This window comes from Pteropus alecto, unplaced genomic scaffold, assembly GCF_000325575.1.
Source record: "Pteropus alecto unplaced genomic scaffold, ASM32557v1 scaffold778, whole genome shotgun sequence".
Lineage (NCBI taxonomy): Eukaryota > Metazoa > Chordata > Mammalia > Chiroptera > Pteropodidae > Pteropus > Pteropus alecto.
The window spans coordinates 1,265,865-1,287,019 of NW_006441062.1; the positions used below are offsets into that span (position 1 = coordinate 1,265,865).

Genomic DNA, 21,155 nt, shown 5'->3' on the forward strand with positions numbered 1-21,155 from the left:
ATTTTTATATCGGGATCTCTCAAGGAAGGAATATTAAGCCTCTAAACAGGAATGGAAGTAATATAAGATAGGTTGTACTTATATAGAGGCCTGTTTCTTCTGTCTACCCTCAAAACTGACATGCATACCAGCCTTCCTTGTACTTAGGACCCATCTATTGCCAATCACTACTTTGAGTTTTCTTAGCTTTTATAATGTCTTCTGCTCTTTGGAACAATCTTATTCAGCAAAGCTAGTTTAATGAGAGTGGTGCCACATCTGCTGAGATGACAAAGAAGCTTTGTAACAGTTATTTCCTATTAAATACCCTACATGGATATTTGTGCTGGAACTTCAAATACAAATGTTTTCTTATTATATATATTATCAATAGAAGAGATAAGTCTGAAGAAAACCTGAGACCATTATGTATTATGTACAGGTAGTTTTAGGATTTCAGTGGACAGCTCTTGGTCCAATACATGGGAAACTTCCTTTTCTACACATGTGCAAGGGATTTGGTTTTGTTGAGACAACCATGGAAGTTTTCAGCCATTATTCTCCTTTTCTCTATCCCTTCTCCTTTCGGTACTCCCATTATGCATATGTTGTTATGCTTATTTTGTCCCACAGGTTTCTTAGGTTCTGTTCATATTTTTTTCTTTATCATTATTTTCTTTATTACTTAAACTAGAAAATTCCAATTAGCCATTCTTTTTTAAAATCACTGATTCTTTCTTCTGACAACTCAAGTGTTCTGTTAAACCTCCCTAGTGAATTTTTCGTTTCAGTTATTGTGCTTTTCAAGTTGACAATTTCTATTTAGTTCTTTTTTTTATAATTTTGATCTACTTATTGATATTTCTATTTGGTGAGACATTGTTTCATACTTTAATTCTCTCTACATAGTTTTCCTTAGTTCTTTAAACATGTTGATAATAGCTGATTTAAAGACTTTTTCAAATAAATCTCAAATCTGTGAATTCCCAGGGGCAGTTTCTATTGATTGCTTTTTTCCTGTGTATAAATGATACTTTCCTATGCATGTTTTATACTTTTTGTCATTATCGAATGCTAGAAATTGTTAAAAATATTACGTAGTAACGCTGGCAGATCAATCCTCTGCCTTCCCCAGTGTTTGTTTTTGTTGTTATTTATTTAGTCCTTATTTATTTGTTATTGTGTGGGCCATTAAAATCTTTGCACTCGCTAGAGTGGTCCGCACATGTTTTGACAGAGGTTTGTATATGTTGATACACTCCTTATGTGCTACAACAGTGTAAAATTCTACCTTGGCTTTTACTTGCTGTTTAAGGAGAGACTCAAGGTCAGCCAGAGATTAAGGATTGGAGCTTTCTCAGGTCTTCCCTGTCCATATGCACAGACCTGCACAAGCATTTGACCTTCTAGATTCCCAGGAATATGCTTGAGCTTTTAAAAGCCCAAGCTGGATTGACAGGTAAATCTTCTGTCTGTTTCCCTGGCTGACAGAATTACCTCCAGAATTACAGTCATACTGGGTTGGAGCTGGTTTTGAGGCTGTTGCTAGGTCTATATTGGAGTCCCTGGTTGGCATACTTATTACTAGGGGCTTTGTCAGACATGGCTTCTGTCCCTGGGTAGGTGAGACTGGCTCTAGTATTTGTTCAGAAGGCTGGCACTGAGCTAAGTTTCCTCTTTAGGGTATACAGTTGCATCTTCAGTCAGCTGACCTGTTACTAGGTACACAGGCAGGTGTGGCTCTTGCCAGGTCCCTGGGAGGGCTCCTCCCCGAGTGGGCAGGAATGTCCCTAGAACACCTCAGCGGGCCTAGAACCAAGCCCCTTGACTGTTTCACGTTTCATTGCCAAGACTGAGGTCTGTAGACCTAGTTCTGGAGGAATAGGTGGGCATGTCTCCCACTAGGTCCCTGGGTGGGCTGATCAGCTTCCTGTCCCAAGGCTGAAAGGGCTGGAGCCAAAAATAGGGATATTTTAGGATTTCCTGAGGTGCAGACCTGAGTGTTTCTTGGTGGGTCTGTGTGCCAGCAAGATTTTCACACACTGTGGCTGGGTGGGCTGGAACGAGTATTGGGCCTTTTCAGGATCTACGGAGTTGTAGATAAGGTCGTTTCCCACTGGAACCCTGGCCCCACAGGGCTGTTGATGGACTGGGCTGTGAGGGAGCTGGACTCCAGTAAAGGGCCCTTTCAGGATCTCCAGCAGAAGTGTGGATGGCAGTCTCTCCTCCTGGCTCCGTGTGCCATTTGGCCTTCATATTCCTTTTCAATCTCTGTTTGCTCTCTGCTCCAGCCAACCTGGGCCAGTTATTTTTTCCTCTTTCTAGAATGTTGAATTTGTCTGTTCTTTTTCACTAGAGCCCTAGTTTAAATTAGTAAATTATAGTTCAAATAATACTTATTCAAATTATAGTTCAAATAATACTTATTTCATCTTTCTTTCCCTGTCAAAATACTTCTATATTTTGGATTGAGATGTGCTGAAAGATCACTTTTTAAGGCACTTATGTGTTTTATTTATTCTATTAGATTGACAGGTCTTACTCATCTTTATATGCCCTGTATCTTCCAGTATCTTGTACAACGTAGGAGTGCAATAATATTTCCTCTTGGAATAAACAGTCAAAATTTAGTCTTATGTCCATAAACCAAGCCTTTACCAATTATTATGTAGCCTGGGTGGCTGGTGGAAACTACCAGTATAAAACAATGGAGTCAGTAGAGCCCTTATATATTTATATTTATGAGTGATTTGCTATGTTAATGCACTTAACCTAATAAAAAATACATGCCTTTTGAATATACTTTTTTTTCCACAACTTATATTTACAGAGAAATCTTTATTATTTAGTACCGTAGTATTAAAGGTCTCTTTCACATCAAGAGGAGGCAGATGGGTAAGGGTAATCAATGCATAAAATCATCAAGAACACTACTGAAAAAGAATTTTTAAGTCAATAATCACTTTTGCAGAGAAGTTTTGGTTAAATGACTGTATAGGAGTCATACTAAAGGCATTTGTAAATGAATAGATGCATAAGAAGTAAAGGTTAGACTACATATTTAAAAAAAATAGTATAAAACCTAATATATTGTAATTGCTTTATCTTTTTAAGGTGGTGAATCCCAAAAAGAAAGGAAAAAAGAAAAAATATATTAATTCGGGAACAGTAAGTCAAATTTAATTGTTCTTCATTAACAAGTCAAATAAATGAATAAAATATATGTAACATTTTTTTATCAGAATAGAAGCAACTCAAGGCTGAGCTATTTCACTAAGGATTTTAATATAGAGGTATATAATAGAAAAATAAACTTGCTATGGAAATGGTTGTAATGGAGAACACCTTATAGGAGGTAGTGACCTAGCTTCCTGCATGTTGCTCTAGGGGTTTTAAGTCCTGTGACGGAAGCAGAAGTTTTGTTATGAATTCTTCATTCAGTGGAATTACACTTGAAAGGCTCAAGAAGATGTGAAAAAGTTTAGGTGGTAGTACAAAATACTATATTCTTAATAGGCTACACTTAACTGTTATGACTCATTTTATGGGATATGGAAATACTTGTTTATCATGCATTAAAATTTACAACTCTGTAGGAATGCTGGACTAAATAAGTACAGGAAGGTGCAGAGATACAAATATCTTAAAATTGTGAAAAATGAACACCATCCTATTTAGTTAAAAAATACACTGAAGATTTTATCCTAAGATTTTATCCTTGGGAGAAGCAAAATCTAAGTTTTCCCCACATTTCCCTTTAAAGATATTCTATAAAGCAAGACACTTAAAATATTAGATGGTCTCATTACAGGACCAAGACAAAAATACATACTTCCTTTTACATGGCTTAGCTCACTGATTTTCATTTCTTAGTTTTAACCATTTTCCAACTCCCTTTCATCTTTCCTTTTATCTAAAACTCAAGATGGATCAAAGACCTAAATATAAGACCTAAAACAATAAATTGCCTAGAAAAAAAAAACGTAGGTGCTCAATTCGTGGACCTTGGATTTAGAGAGGATTTTATGATTTTGACCTCGAAGGCAAGAGAAGTAAAAGCAAAATTAAATAAATGGGACGATAGCAAACTAAAAAGCTTCTGCACAGTAAAAGAAACCATCAACAAAACAAAGAGACAACCAACTGAATGAGAGAAAATATTTGCAAACAACGCCTCTGATAAGGGGCTAATATCCAAAATATACAAAGAACTGATACAACTCAACAACAAAGAAGCAAACAATCCAATTAAAAAATAGGCAGAGGACCTAAATGGACACTTCTCCCAAGTAAGACATACAAATGGCCAAAAGACATATGAAAAGATGCTCAACTTCACTAGCTATTAGGGAAATGCAAATCAAAACCACAATGAGATACCACCTCATACCTGTTAGAATGGCTATTATCAACAAGACAAATAAAAACAAGTGTTGGAGAGATGGTGGGGAAAAAGAAACCCTCATACACTGCCAGTAGAAATGTAAATTGGTACAGCCACTAAGGAAAACAGTATGGAAGTTTCTCAAAAAATTAAGAATAGAATTACCATATGATCCAGCAATCCCTCTTCTGGGTACCTATCTATCCCCAAAATATGAAAACATTTATTTGTAAAGATATATGCACCTTGATGTTTATTATAGCAGTTTTCCAAGACATGGAAACAACCAAAGTGCCCTTCGATAGATGTTTAGATAAAGAAGATATGGTACATACATACACTGGAATATTACTCAGCCATTAGAAAAGATCAAGTACTGCCATTAGCGACAATATGGATGGATCTTGAGATTATTGTGCTAAGCGAAATAAGTCAGACAGAAAAATTTGAGAACCAGATGATTTTACTCATATGTGAGATATAAAACTAAAAGCAACAAACAAATAAGACAAACAGAGACTCGTGGACACAGACAACAGTTTAGTGGTTACCAGAGGGAAAGTGGGGAGAGGGGAGGTAGATAAGAGTAAAGACAATCAAATATATGGTGACAGAAGGAAACAACTTTGGGTAGTGAACACACAATGCAATATACGACATATTATTGAACTATACACTTGAAACCTATATAATTTTATTAACCAAAGTCATCCCAATAAATTTGATAAAATGAGTTAGTTAAATTTTTTTGGCCATTTTCTTTCCGATAAATTTAATTGTAAGAACAATCAGTCCTGCAGACTTTAATAAAGAATATCTTTATTAATTTTTAAATGCTAGGAAATATGATTTTCTCTCTAATAGTTAAAAACAAACAAACAAACAAACAAAAAACTTCATTTGGGGTTGCAATTGGTACTTGCAGGTAATTCTGTTTCATTTTTCTTTTTGTTTGTTGTTTCAGGTAACCTTACTTTCTTTCTTGGTAGAAACAGAAGTTTCATTCCTTGACTATATTAAAGGAGGGTAAGTCATCTCTGAAATTGTTTTATTGCTTAAGCATTTCTTTGAATGTGTGTAGCCAGTGCTGCCAGTAGGTAATAGGCAATGAAATGATCACCTTTATTATATTTTGATGGCAGACCAATTTCACTTTTGTTTCAGACCTGTGAAAATAAACTTAAATACCAAGAGCTATTACTTTTGGCAAAAGTTGTAGCTTTTCTTTGAGCAAGAGAAAAACTTTATTGTGTTAGTAATAGTTATAGATAAAGCTATTGTGTATGCTTTCATAGAATGTTTCATGTGCCTAACACATGGGTCTTTTTAGATGCTCTTTTTATTATTTTTAAGATAAAAGAAGAGCTTGAGGGCTTGTTGTAAATGTTTATTCTAGCTCCAGAATATTAAATGATGTATCTTGTCTTGAAATCATAATGCAGAAATAGATGGTGAATAGTCATTTAGTTGCTCACTAAGTTTCCAGGCAAGAATACATGTTAGAAAAAAAATCGATTGTTATAACTATTCTTAAAATTTTCCAGAGTCCAGGTAGAGCCACTCTAGGTAATATATTATGGATTCTTATACCCTGGTAAATAAGGAGATTTTCCCAGTTTTTTCCTATTTTTAACCTAGTTGTTCCTATTTTTTACCTAGCCAAGCATGCTTAGAGATTGCAATCATTCATTACCATACAGTCTAAAACATACACATTTTCTCATTTATTTTCTGTTACTCTGTATTTACAATATATATAAATGGTGAGAAGCAAATTTGAGTGTTTTGTAACTTCATGACAAAAAATAGCAACCGGCGATGAAACTCATGTAAATCTCTTCCTAACTATGATTCAGGAAACTTTTTTTTTCAATACTGATTCACTGATCGAATGTCATGAGGCAGAAGAAAAGGATGAGAGAATGAGGGGGCCAAAGGAACAAAGAGTTTCCCCCAAAATACAGAGAGCTTGCCCCTTTTTGTTCTTAGTTGAGGAGACAAAACAAAAACCATACTTGCCTAAGTGGAGAATCTTTGCTATATATGGACATCCGGCAACCTGCCACCTGGCTGGCTACACAGACCCAGAAACTATGGTGGTTGTTTTGATAAAATTAAAGGAAAACATACTAAGTAGAAAAAATGTTTGCCCACTTTCCTTAATATAGAAAGTTGAATTTGTCATAAAAAAAATAGATTCTTGTATAAATAAACTTTCTAGTAGCTATAGATAATAGTTGGTAAAGTCGGTAAGATAATGGATATTCCTTAGCATACCCTTTATAAACTTAAAAAAGTGTTTGCTATATTTGACTATAATTTCCCTGTTGAAATAATTATTTAAAATTTTAAAATGTTAAAAATTTCTTTTGTTTTTGTTTTGCTTTGTAAGCATGTGAAATGTATGTGTGAAAGAAATACCCAACATATTTTGTCAGCAGTGCAAATCTATTAACATTTTGATTTGTCTATCATCAGTAAATAACATTTTCAGAATCTGTTACCAATAGGTACTTCTATTGATTGTTCACATTCTCTTTTGAGGATACTGAGGACTAATAAGAGCAAATGGGTTTCTACAGTACCTGGAGCAAGGGCAGCCTTGGCTATATCACATTGACAACCTTGCTACTTACAACCTTTGATTCTTTTTGTTTATTCGTTTGTTTGTTTGGCTTACACATTTCCTACTTATAGTACAGCCTGTGCTGGAAGAAATGCTAGTGACCTTTTTCTGTCAGAAATCTGTACAAATGGAGCCTCAACCTATGAGGTACACTTTGCTCCAATCCTGACTTCCTGCGACTTTTATAAGAACCCATTTTTATTTACAAATAAGGAAATAGAGTTTGAATTTCACTACATAATTAATCTATCTGGACTTATATTAATTTTTATTTTATAAATAGCTACAAAGGACATTAAAATATTATTTACATATAATACATTTTTATAAAGATGTATGTAATGAATGTATATATCTTTTTTAAAGTATAAGTACATATTTACCTATTATTTGTAGTATTTATGATATAAGGTTATTAATATATTGTTCCTTTACATAATGAAATACCAATCGACAAGCAAAATAATTACAGTATTATATGTCTGTTCTTAAGGTCTTATTGTAACAGTTGGGCAAAAAATTTTAATTCTGTTTTTTATTAATGATATTGTGAGGAGATCTGGCTTATCGTGACACATTTCATGCTATATAATGTCAGGCGAATAATTTCATATATTGAATTTTCAGTTTCCTATAGTTCACAGGAGTGTCTGTAGTTCTACAGTTCACCTGTAAAATGATGATATGCAACTAGATTTTCCAACTCTTTCATGGCCTTAATGATATATATTTTCCTCCACTCTGAAGTTATTGTTTCTATTCTTACGGAAGACTTACTCTAACCTATCAACTTGCTATACATTGTAATTTGCATATAATAATAGCTAACATCTGCTGATCACTTATCATGTGTCAGGCCCTGAACTAAGTGCTTCATAGGAATTAATTCTACCTACCTCTCCACTGGTAGAGGTAGTTCACAGGAGTTCAAAAGAGAATGTGAACAATCAATAGAAGTACCTATTGGTAACAGATTCTGAAAATGTTATTTACTGATGATAGACAAATCAAAATGTTAATAGATTTGCACTGCTTTCTTTCCCCTTCTGCTCATCCATTTCTTTTCCTTCTTTCTCTCATAAATAACATTCACAATGACAATTTTCTCTTTTTTCAAAAATAATTCAATTACTCATTATACAGTTAATTTTTAGTCTTTTTATAACTGATATTTTCCAACTAATTGCTGCCAGTCAAAAATACAGTTTAATTTACATAACAAGGGAAAGTGCTGCCTTGGCATGCAGAATATCTAAGAATTTTATTCTTAGGTATTTATAAAGATTTAAACTTTATTTAACTTTGAGTTATGGGGATTGATCGAAATATTTACTTCATAGAATACCCAATGGATTCTTAATTATAAGAAATGAAGAGTAGAATTGCATATTCCTTTCCTTTTTAAAAATCTCTATTAGTGTGAAAATAACAAATTATAGCAACTTAAAATGCAGAACACCAGTATGAAAACCAATGTAGAAATGTATCTACAAACATCTATTCCGTACTTCAGTAAATTATTTTTCTTGATAGATTTTTCTGTTGCTTTTCTTTCACTTGTGTTAGACATTGTAAGCCTTTTGGGCTTTCTGTCCTTGCTTAATAAGAAATCTCAACCTCTAAGTGGATAAATGCACTGCAGTTATGGAAAATCATATTAAAAACAAACAATTACACAAAATTTCTGAATAATAGTAAAATAGAATATAATGAGCTGTACTCATTTCAGATTAGAACTAATTGTAATTGACAATTAATTATGTGTAGTTTCTATAATGGGTATTGACTCTCATGAACAAAATTAGTCAGAATTCTTTGTCTCTTGCAACTAAAAAAATTATGAAAACCTTTAAACACTTCAGTAATATTTAGTGTTCTTTATAATACTTTTTTCAAAAACTACAGAATACTTTTTTTTAAAATTAGTGTTCTATTTTCAGGCTTTGAGAAAAGAAATATTGTTTCTCAAATTCTAAACATAAGTATCAAATTTGTGTTTCACATTATAAACAAAATGTAAAATGATAAAAAGAAAAGTTAGGTAAAATGAAAATAACTTAGGATGAAGCTAGATCCTATGTTATCATACTCTCTAAAGGGAACCAACATTATAAATTTGTTTATTCTCAAACACACATTATTTTTTTATAACAGGGGGATTACACTTTGCACAATATTCTATGTATATTTTATTCATTAAATATATTGTGTACATATATTTACATATCAGTACTTATATATCTACCTTATTTTAATAGTTTTTAATTGAATGGATACACAGAATTTAGTTTAAAAATTTCCTGTGATTGTGATACGCACTTTAGTTGCACTTTATTTTCCTATTATAAACAAGGCTGTGATGTAAAACTGTGGGGCATACCTTTTTGTGCGCTTCATTAAGCATGTGTACAGTCCACAGGGTCACTTCCTAGAAGTAGTGTTATTGAATGAAATGGTATGTATGTTTTACAATTTGTTTGATATTTCTAAATTGCGTTGCTGAAAGGGTAATAATAATTAACATTTCTGACATTTGCATATGAAAGTTTATCAGTATTTTTTACTGAATCGTGCCACTCATTTTCCATTTTTGCTAATTTAATACGTAAATACTCACCAGTTTTTATCTGTGAAACCTCTATTTATTAATTGTGATGTCCTTTATAAAAATTGATGTTTAGCTGTGTCTTTGGAAACACAGAGTTCAGAATTCCATTTTATTTTATTTTTTTGCTTTTCTTCAGCTTCTTCTTCCCCAAGTCCCACCAAAAAAATTGAATATTTTTAACTGAGGACAGAAGACAGAAAGGTAGCTAACTAGCAGCTACATCCTTTAGTGCTGTCAACACTTCATTTAAACTTCCCTAATAGTCACATCTTGATCTTTGATACTACTCTTCTTCAACACACATCTAAAGAGACTCTTCTTAATTTAGCCATCTAGCCTTGCCTTTTGCCTTGCGATTACACGGAAGAAGAAAAATAAAATAAAATAACACTTTGGATTGCAATTCATCAAGCAATCCAAAGTAGTATTTTGGAAGTTATATTAGCATATTTGAAGATTTGTGGAATTTTGAAGGTTAGCTTTTTTGAAGAGATGCTCTACCATATTTCCAAATATTTGGAAATAAACATGATATTGCAGAAGCTATTAGTACAAAGTATTGAATTCAGTTTTGTTTTTATAATAAATCATAGTAACTATTCAATTTTAACTTAAAATATCAAGATGTCAGCATTTGTTACTGATATTTGTGAATTGTTTTGTGGTTAACTTGGATTAGCATCATTGTTGCTAATTTTGGTGGTATCAGTTCAGGGACCTACTCATCATACTCCTTCTAGTTTAGGAGAAACTATTGTTGAGTTTTGCTTATGCTGAATCTTAATTGACAACTAAAGCTAGAGGTCTTCAAAAAAGGTGAAAAGTCATCATATGAAATATGAGTAACAATTAAATTGGTACTCTGGATAACTCTGGGCCATTTGAATTAAAATTAGTTGACATTTTCCTGTACTCATTTTGTTCTCTACATTAATTTTATAAACCATTTCCTTTACACTGTATTTGTGGGAGCATGAGAATAAAGAAAGGGGGCAAAATAGGTGACTATGTGGAATGTGTAGGACTAAAATTGTCATTAAACTCTTTAAAATTTCATCTCTCTTCTTGTTTCACCTCATAAAAAAATAATATAAGAGAAAGTTATAAAAATATTATTTGTTTTTACATGAATCCAAGTAGAAATTATGTACAGTTTAGAATGAACACATTTAAAGAGTAAACAAAACTGTTTTCCTAGTCCTTTAATATCTTCCCATTCAAAGGAACTTTTTTCTAGGCCTAATTTTTAGTACTGGATATTCTAGGCTTCCATTACTTTAATTGTTATTGAAGTAGATCTTCACATGAAAATATAACTTTGATTGTGAACCTGTATTGTTAGCTTTTTACTTTCATTCACTGTCTCAATTTCTAAAACAGTGTTTAACTACAGTCTGTGAGTTTATAGAGTCAGGTATACAGTGAGTAGATGAGGCAGATAAAACAGATGTATTTTTAATCAGCCAAGATCCACTTTTTATGCAAATATCTGTGATATAAAAATCTGATTTTTAGAACTTTTTTTGTTTAATCGGTACCATGCTTTTCCTGGAGTAGAAGATACATTTTAGGGCTTGAAGTGGTAAGAAGTTTTATTTTCTAAATAGAAGAATATCTACCAAGGAGATTTTACTGTAGTATAACAAAAACTGATTTCCTATTCTGGATTGTTGACTTTCAGGTCATTATTTTTAATCATACTCTGTACATTTGTCCCAGTGTTTTTTAAATTTCTATTTACTTATTAAGAAATAATTTTAAATATTAAAAGTCTGATATAATTGGCAACTAAAGATGTTTATTCAGTATTCAATCTATGGCATTGACTATCCCAGTTACCATTAATAAGAACAATGTTTGATTTATTTAAAATCATAGACTGTCCTGAAATCTAATATACTATTATAGGATTGCATCATCATTATTATAAATTTATTATTATTGGAGAAATGTATTTATCGACCTCTACAGATTTGTAGAATACATATTTCCATATTCCCAACACCTCACACTAAGGGCAGAATCAATAAATTTCAGTTTGGTTTTGTCTGCCTCTGTGTGTCTTAAGTCTTTATGAAACTTCACCAGTAATAAACATGACCACGAACAAGTATCTATAAAGTTTCCCACATCTCTTTGACTGGTAAATGAAGGAGGAAAACCGATCACAAATTCTGGTCCACATTGAGTCTCTCTAAGCTTCCAGAATTCCATGTCAACATTAAACCCTAGTCTGTGCTTTTATCAGAAAATTGAAAGTATTAGAAATTTGCAGGTCTGCAGACTGTCATTTTCTTCCTCTGAAGAAAGCCCAAACTGTCATCCATCTGGTCCCAATGAGCTACATAAGTCCCTACTATTTTTATCCAGTGGTCTCTAGTTTCCCTGGGTGTCATTTTAATTATCCATTTGTATGATTTGTCTTCTCAAAGAGATTGGCAATCTTTAAATATTTTTCCAGAGCTGATCACAGAGTAGCCAATGGATAAATATAGATTAATTTAAAAAGCTATTTTAAGCTGGACTTTGTACCTTTCCCCCAAATCTCTTAATGTAATGAAACCTTATAAACCAATAAAGCTTTTAAACAAAGAGTGTGACAGTTCAGTGAACTGGATTACAAAACCCCCTTGTGTGTCTCTCTGAGTTTATCATCTTGTGACTATCCTCTTTCCACACCTCATACCACAATTACCAAACAAAACATGGACCAGGCTTTCTGAGATAAGAAAAAGTGCTTTTGTGTTGCCTCTACCAGAAATTATCAACTTAAGTCTATACCTAGGTTTGTAGTGACTTGGAGGAAAGGCGAGATCAAGAAGAGAAGCATGAACTGCTTGTTTTCTTCACATTTAAAAGAAAGGGGAGCATGTGAGAGGGTAATAGTGGAGATGCTAAGTGGGTGAGTTCTGAGAAAGAAGCGAAATAAGAGGTAAATGTTTGGCAAAAAGTCGATTGCGCAAATGAACAGGACAAACAAACAGAGACTCATAGACATGGTCAATAGACTAGTGGTTACCAGAGGGTGGGTTGGGGGAGTAGAAGGGGTTAAGGGGGTCAAATATCTGGTGACAGAAAGAAATATAACTATGAGAGGTGAACACACAGTGTAAACATATATATGCCTTACTGTTAAAGTGTACAGCTGAAATTTATTGGATTTCGTTAACCAATGTCGCCATAAAAAATTAAAAAAAAAATTTTTTAAAGTCACTCACTCACCAAAAAAAAAGAAAAGTCAAATGCAAAGATGTGTTTGCTGATAATTGAGGCAGTGCATAGTAGTGGCCAAGAAGTTGAGTTCTAGCATTAATCGCCTAGTTTGAATCCAAATCTGCCTCTTGTTAGCATAACCTGTTTCCATTTCTATGAAACAGGAATAAAAACAAGAACGCCTATCTCATAGAGAGGCTATATGGATTACATGGCATATAGTTAACTCTCAGTAAATGCTACCAGTCATTTTTCTGAATAATTTGAAGTTGTTTGATCATCATAATCATATAGGCGGTAATTGGTCTAGTTCTCAGAGACATGGAAAGAAAAAGATGTATTCAAATTTACAAAGTCAGTAAAAGTCATTTCTTGTAATTCAATTCTCTTTGCAAGAATGCCAGGACATTCCTTCCATTCCATTCAATCTTGACTCAAACTCTTGACCCTGAATCCGAAAATTGTCTGAAATTATAGATAAAACTTTATGTCCCTCTTAAAAGAAGAAAAATAAGCTTGGGTGGGGAAAGAGCTACCTACCTACTATAAGCTAGTTTTAAAGGCTAAAGTGGGCTTCTCGATACTGTGTATTTTAAAGGCTAAAGTGGGCTTCTTGATACTGCTTATTTATCAATAAGTCCTGTAATCAACAAACACCATAAGAATTCTTTTCCTTAAAAGTACATGAAGCAAGTGCAATGATGCTGTTAAATGTTTGCCTTAGTTTTATAAAATTGGTGGCATTATATTGGATCTGTTGCCTCACGGAGCATATGTTGCCAGAACATGCAACACTATCAGTTTTGTTTTTTTTTTTTTTCCCTAATCCAGTTTCTTATTTGAAAACTAAATAGGCATGTCTAGGATTTTTTATAGTGCTTCTTATTGTGGCATCCAAGTGTTTTGCTTTCATCAAATCAATGGAGCTAAACCCTTCAGTGCTGAATGGGGATAAATCTAATAAAAATAAAGCCATTCTGCCTTCTATAAATAAATTCACATAGAACATATTATCATATATAAACTAAACTCGTCTAAACTAAAAGGTAGAAAAGAAATTTTTATAAGTATTAAGACTCATAAACATTGTTTTGCTTAATGTTTGATTCTAATTTCTGTACATGTAAAACGTACATGCTTAAAAAGTTTAAAGATGTCCAGTTATCTCCTTTAAGATTGAGATTTCATTGTCAGCTGATGTTATTTTTCAAATGATTTTTTTTCAGAGAGGTTCTGTTGGATAGTGCTTATATTTTTGGTTTGAGGTTGATTTTTTTTTTGTTTTGATTATATCACTTATATTTTCTAAACTAGTGGTTTGAAAAAAGTTGGCCATCCTGCATACTTTCCTTGAGTTTCTGAACTCTAAGACCTCGTGAAGTTGTACTTTGGAACACTTCTTACTGTGTTTTAAAAAACTGAAATCAATCTTCAAAGTCTGGAGAAGGCACAAAAGTTTGTTAAGTTGTGAAAAGTAGATTTAATAAGGGCCAAGAATATCAGCATAAATAGTTGAAGAATTACATTACTTGTCTCTAGTATCTTTTTATTCTTACTTTTGACATTTCACTCATCCCTCAGAAATCCAGAATGTCTGGAGGGATAGAAAAGAAAATAAGGCAGGGATAAAAGCTTATAATTACTTAATGCAGAGGGATTTTGTTTGAGAAAGTACCTAGATAACACCTCTCTAAAAAGTTAGGTCTTTTGCGGTTCACTTTGGAGTTGGGCAAGTTGAGACCTTAGCAGCTGGTATGAAGGAAAGGAAATTTGATATGGGAGGACCAGGTTCTGAGAAATACCTGAAACTCTGGTAGATCCAGAAATTTAATAAGCACTGCATGCACAGTCCATTTTTCAAAGAAATATGCTAAGCTCCAAGTCCTGCAAAACTAGCATCAATAATGGTGGTAATAATCATAACAACTCCTTATTGAGTGTCTACTAAAAAACAGATGCTTTTTTTTGTTCTCACAACAATCCAAGGATGGTTTTATTATCTTTAATTTATTACAAATGAGGTGTAGAGAGGTTAAATAGCTTTTCCAAGATCACACTGCAGGTAGGTGAAAGTATTTATATTTGAATTTGCTTTTATATATCTCAAAGCCTGACCTCATTTTAGCAGATTTTAGTCATCAAAGGCAATGAATCCTTTGAGTAGTTTATGGGCATAGGAAGCAAGAGTCTTGAAGATACAGCAAAACTGGGGATCAGGCTGCTCTCTGTGTTGTCATTTAGGTGGTGGAACTCCTTTTAAGAAAGAAGGGAAAAGAACACAGAAAAGGATTCAAGATTTAGCCCAAGGTATGATAGGGTTATGAAGGATTAGGCTAGATGATAGTGCCAGAGACAAGTGAACCAGGGTACAGGACAGAGTTTAGAACCAAAGCGTGAACTAGAGTGCATATCAGTAAATCAAGGCAGAAGCATAGTCTTGGTACCAGCATGGCGAGGATGAGAGGACTACTAAGAGCATATGGACATCTTAGCTGCATTTATGGGTTCTAGATTCCAACAGTGTGGATCTGAATCTGCATTTGTCAAGATTAATTTTGAGAAAGATGGGAAAAGTTTATTTTTCATATTGATAATATTCAGTTTGTACAACTGAACAGAATTCGAAATTGAGAAGAAAGTAAAGCAATCTTTCTGCTCATCCCATTACAGGTTTTAGTTCTCAATAATTAATTCATAATGACAGCTGCAGAAAAGTTATCTGAGATATTACTCTGTGTGTGTAAGTGTGTGAGTGCATACATACATGTAGTTTTCTTTGATATGCATATGTGTGTGTGTGTGTATGTACACACACACACACATATATATACTTGTTTTCTATGGATCTTTGCTATGCTAGTTAAGTCTTCTATCTTGACATCTGATTTATCTGATTTATTCACAGCTTTTGGAAAGGTGGCAGAGTAAAACGCTGACAGTTTCCAAGTATATATTCTAGCAATACGAGGACATATGCATTGGGAAGTCTCATGAGGTGTTACTACTAACTCATGAAATTTGGCAGATGTGCCTTTTTTATACACTAGAATACAATATAACATAAATATAGAATATAGTGAAATGTAAAATGACAGTTAAAGTAATGATTCCTTAGCAGAATATTTTGAGGACTGATGTGATAGTTTTATGAATATTCTGTCAGGAGTCATTTTGTGTGAATTCAGAATTTTTACTTTGACACCTGACTGAGTTTTTCTTCAACATTAGGCTTGAAGCAATATTAAAGAATAGAAATGGGTAACAGGATTACTGATGAAGGCGTTTTATTTGATTTACTTTTCTAACATGAACCATTTATCAGAGTTTTCAAGAAATCTGCTTTATAGCCTAGAGTCATAGTGTGCTAGCAACTTTCATTAAAATTTTTATTAATTAATATTTTCAAAATACTTAAGGTATGACACTTGGTATAGTAAGTATATATTATAATATGAATGAAAACTCTTAGAAATCATGGGAATGAACAACAGTAAATGAACAATTGAGTTTTAGGTTATGCTATTGTGTATAAATTCAATGATAAACTGCTGTGCTGCTGTCATTGTTTTTAATAAATACTAGAAAGCTGGAATTTGTAAGCTGTATGAGTTCAAAGATAGTGTTTGATTTGCTCCTGTTTTCTCTTTATCACTTTAACATAGCACTTGGCAATCGAAAGATGCTCAATAAATAATTGTCGAATTGTAGTTTTTTAAATGAAAAACATCAAATGATGTGATAATAGGATAAGGGACCATCACATCTGTGAAATGTTTTATGTAATGACCCATCATATTTTCCTTCTAAATTGAATATTACTGAATCAAATCAGTAAAGGAGTAAAATTCTTCCTGACATGCAGATTGAGGCAAAGAACTAATTAAGTCTTGTAGTCAATCAACCACCAGACATGCATTCTAATATGTGGAAAACATTGTACATTCACTGCTATAAAATTGGTGAATCAAAACAGGATATCTGTTCCTACAGTCTAAAGGAGATTGAACCAAAGACTCAACTCCTAAATTGACTTTTATCATGTGCTAAAACATGTGTTCTTGAAGCTCAGAGTTATTTTTTATTCCTAAGGAGGTATCATTTGAATAAAATAACATAAAGAAGCATTTGTGCTGATAACGTTGTGATTTTATATTTGATGACATTTAATAGAAGGACAAATTTGCTCAAGTATGAGGTTATGTCCTGGCATCTTTATCATTAAGGATATCTTTGTAGTATAATTTTTAGGTTTGCAACTTAATTACTACCTTTTATTGTGCTCTTATTACAGCCAGGCAGTTTATAAATATTTAATTGTCAAAATAGAATAGTATAAAGTTTATGAATAGTATAGAGTTTATGGTCTTTGAGGTTAGATGTAAAGTAAAATTTCAATTTATTACTGGAATTTATTACTCATGTGGAAAGTTATTAAATTTTGTGAGCACAGATTTCTTTGTCAGTTAAAGGAGCATAATTGTATTTAAAAAATTATGTGGTTAATAAATATATGCTATGTAAAAACACATATATACATAATATATAATGTATATGTATATAATATGTATTATTACATGTATGCATATAACTAGAGAGATAGATAGGTAGATAGATTGTTTGATTGATTTTGTGTAGTTTTTTTTTTTTCAGTCTTTTATTATTGTGTGCCAGACACCTGCCCTCTGAGAGTTTTGAAACTTGGCTAATGTCAGCAACTAGGTTGTTGGAATTCAAACCTAGTTCTTTCAGACTCGAAAGCTGTACCCTTTCTAATACACCATACTACCTTGCATTGCAATCCCTTCTCTCCCTACCAGCAGAATGACAAAGCAATGTACTGATGGTGACTATTTTTTTCAGTTCCTCGAAGGGATTTGTTATCTCAAAATGTTCTCCCAAATTCTCCCTATATTCCTTTTCTAAAGATTTTTAACTCAATTTTGTTCGTACTGGTTATAAACCAAATTAACCTATATTCTTAGCCTATAAACCTAATTTCTATGTTGAGAAAAAAATTACTGTATAGCTATAAAGAGAATCTATATTAGTTTTTATTAAATGTAAAGCATAAGATTCATTCCTCAGGAAAAAAATGTGTGTTTCTTTCGATACCTGAATACAACAGTTCCATACTTGAAGAACTAAATTAATTCTGCAGTTTGTCAAAAGTAATTTGTTACTAAAAATATTTTAAATATTCATGTTTTCATATGATTTGCTTTTAAATTAAAATTATTATTTAAATTAGATGTGATTGCTTTTTGGCTTAGCAATCATATCATTGTCACTTATTTGTGTTTTTATGCCTTCTTTGGTGAAAAGGAGGCTGAATTACATATAGAAAGGATCAGAGGTATATCCTAAAGAATTATTTTTTTTTTTATGTTAATGCCACCTGTTTGGTTTCTGTCAGGAAAAAAAAGTTAAAAAAAAATAAACTAGTGAAATCATGTTGGGGATTATTTCGGGTAACTACCATGTGCTGAAAATTTAAAGTATATAGAACCAATTTTATTATATAAATGTTTATACCTATAGATACACACACACACACACACACACACACACACAGAGGAATGATATGAGTATCGAAGGATAGATTAATATCTGAAATACTTCATTTTTAAAGAAAGCAGAAAAGAATCCTGTTTTCAGGATTGTTGGAAAAAATTAGTTTAAGAAATGATATTTTTAGAAATGATTTTATCAATGCCACACTTTTAAGGGCATGATAATTTCACATTGACTATAGAATAGTTTTGAAACTAACAATAAATGGTGACATTGGAGACTGGCAAATAATTATTTGCAGTTTGACTTCTCATTATGAGCTCCTTTATTAGCTATTGTGTTCTCAAATTGAAGCTATTTTTATTTCTGAAACAGTGTATGATTGTAAAGGTATTTTGCCAAGTTTTTACCTTGTAAAACTGCCTATCTGGTGCTATCCAGTGTGTACTGTAACACAGTTGCCAGTAATAACATTTAAGAAAATTAGTTATGGTAGAACATATGATAACACAAATGGAAATCAAACTCCTTTTTGTGAGGTTATTTAATTATTAATCATTCTTATTTACTTATATTCTAGAACGCAAATCAATTTCACAGTGGCTATTGATTTTACAGCATCAAATGGTGAGTATTATGACTGTCCCCTAATAAAAATTATCAGCAAGTAAGTGAAAAATAAATATTTATTTTCATGAGGTTTAGATATTTTTTTCCTACATTTTCTTACTTTTGAAGTTTCATATAAAATTCAGATAATTTTTTTCTTTTTAATATTATGAGTTAGTTCAGGTATACAAAAAGCTACAAGAAATAAAAGTGCCTAATAGTCTTATTTAAATTTATTAAATACTGAAATATTGTTATTTTTGTTTCACATATTTTATAAAAGAAAATTTTGGATCTAGTTAACCCCATATGTGTGCTTGCCCAATTTTTTCTTCCTCTTCTTCTCCATATATAACTACAATTCTGAAATGTCTCTAATTATAATCCTCATTTTTATAGTACTTTTGTGTGTATTAATTTATATAAATGTAATTCAAGTACATGTAACTTATGCAACTTGCTTCATTTTTATTCAATTATGTATTTTTAAGAATTACTCATGTTAATACATTTATAGGTACATTTAATTAATTTGAAAGGACTGTCACATAATACTCCATGTATAGATATTCATAATTTGTATATCAAATATTTTAAGACAGAAAATATAGTAAATTTTTAATTTTATTTTGAAGTAACTATTTCAAATAGGACAATCATTTGAAGTCAGTTATTATGTATTATAAGAACATAAATCTCATATTTAACTTTTGTCAGAGGTTGCCATTAGTTTTCATTTTACCTAGGGTGTTTTTCAAATTGCTTATTGTGCTATGGTTTTCACATTATATTCACTTTCCCTCACACATCTCTCACATTCACTGACATTTCACAAAATAATAGAATTTTTAGTTAAGAAAGCACATTAAAGATCACTTACTTGAACTGTTCTCTTATGCATATGAGGAAACTCAGACCTAAAACTGTTTTTTTCTTGAAAAATACATCTTGGCTTGCTAGTACTAGAGTTAGAAATAGAGATGAGAAGACCCAACTCTAATTCAGTTCACATTTGATTGTATATTAAGATTATTTTCCAACATTATTAAAATAATTGAAATCAAGTTATTGATTTTTACTCATGTGTTTTATTCAGTAAAATATAGAATGTAGAAATAACACATAAAGTCCAAAATGCTGGTTTTTGTTTACTAATGAATATTAACACAACTAGAAAAGTAAGCATCTACTCAATAGAAAGACACAAACCACTGAAACTGACTTACAAAAGAAATGGACAATCTGAATAGATCTATAACAAGAGATTGAATTATTAATAATAAAAAAGAAAACCGTCCTACAAAGTTTATCTGGACCTAGGTCCAGATGGCTTCACTGGTGAATTCTACCAAATGTTTAAAGAAGAATTAATACCAATTCTTTACAAACTCTTCCAAAAAATAGAAGAGGAGGGAACACTGCCCAACTCAGTCTATGAGGTCAGTATTACTTTGATGTTGAAACCAGACAAAAACATCACAAGAAAAGAAAAACTAAAAATCAATATAAAAGTTTATGAATATAAAAAAGTTTAACAAAATACTAGCAAACTGAATCCAGCAACATGTAGAGAATTATACACCCTGACCAAGTAAAATTTATCTCAGGAATGCAAGGTTGGCTTAATATTCAAAAAACAAATAATGTCACAACTATATCAATAGAAGAAAATGTAAAAACTACATAATCATCTCAATTGATGTAGAAAAAGCATATGACAAAGCTTTTCATACTTTTGTGATAAAAAACACTTAGCAGCAACCTAGGTATAGAAACTGACTTACTGATGAAGGGAAAATATGAAAAACCCATAGTTAACATTATACTTAAGGTTGACAAGCTAGATGCTTCTCCCTTTAAGATAAAGAATAGGACAAGAATGTCTATTCTTGCCACTTTGATTCGACATTGTACTGGATATTTTATTCAGGGCAATTAGGCAAGAAAAAAAATAAAAGATACCCAGATTAGAAAGGAAGATGTAGAACTATTTTTATTTGCAGATGACATAATCTTGTATATAGAAAATTCTAAGTAATCCACTCAAAATCTATGAGAACTAATACATGAGTTCAGCAAGATTGAAGCATAGAAGATCAATATATAAAATTGATTCAGTTTCTGTACATTTCCAATGAATGATCTGAAAATGAAACTAAGAAAATAATTTCATTTACAATAGTCTCAAAACGAATACAATACTTAGGAATAAATTTAACAGTGTG

The 21,155-nt window shown here is 32.0% G+C and overlaps 1 protein-coding gene across 1 annotated transcript in view; it reads left to right on the plus strand.

Moving 5' to 3' along the window:
- Positions 1-21,155, plus strand: part of CPNE8 (copine 8) — a 180,518-nt gene that overhangs the window by 122,316 nt on the left and 37,047 nt on the right. The window contains exons 12-14 of the mRNA XM_006918241.3: positions 3,094-3,147; positions 5,328-5,389; positions 18,902-18,948. Coding sequence (XP_006918303.1) covers positions 3,094-3,147; positions 5,328-5,389; positions 18,902-18,948 — 163 coding nt within the window. The remainder of the gene's footprint in view (positions 1-3,093; positions 3,148-5,327; positions 5,390-18,901; positions 18,949-21,155) is intronic.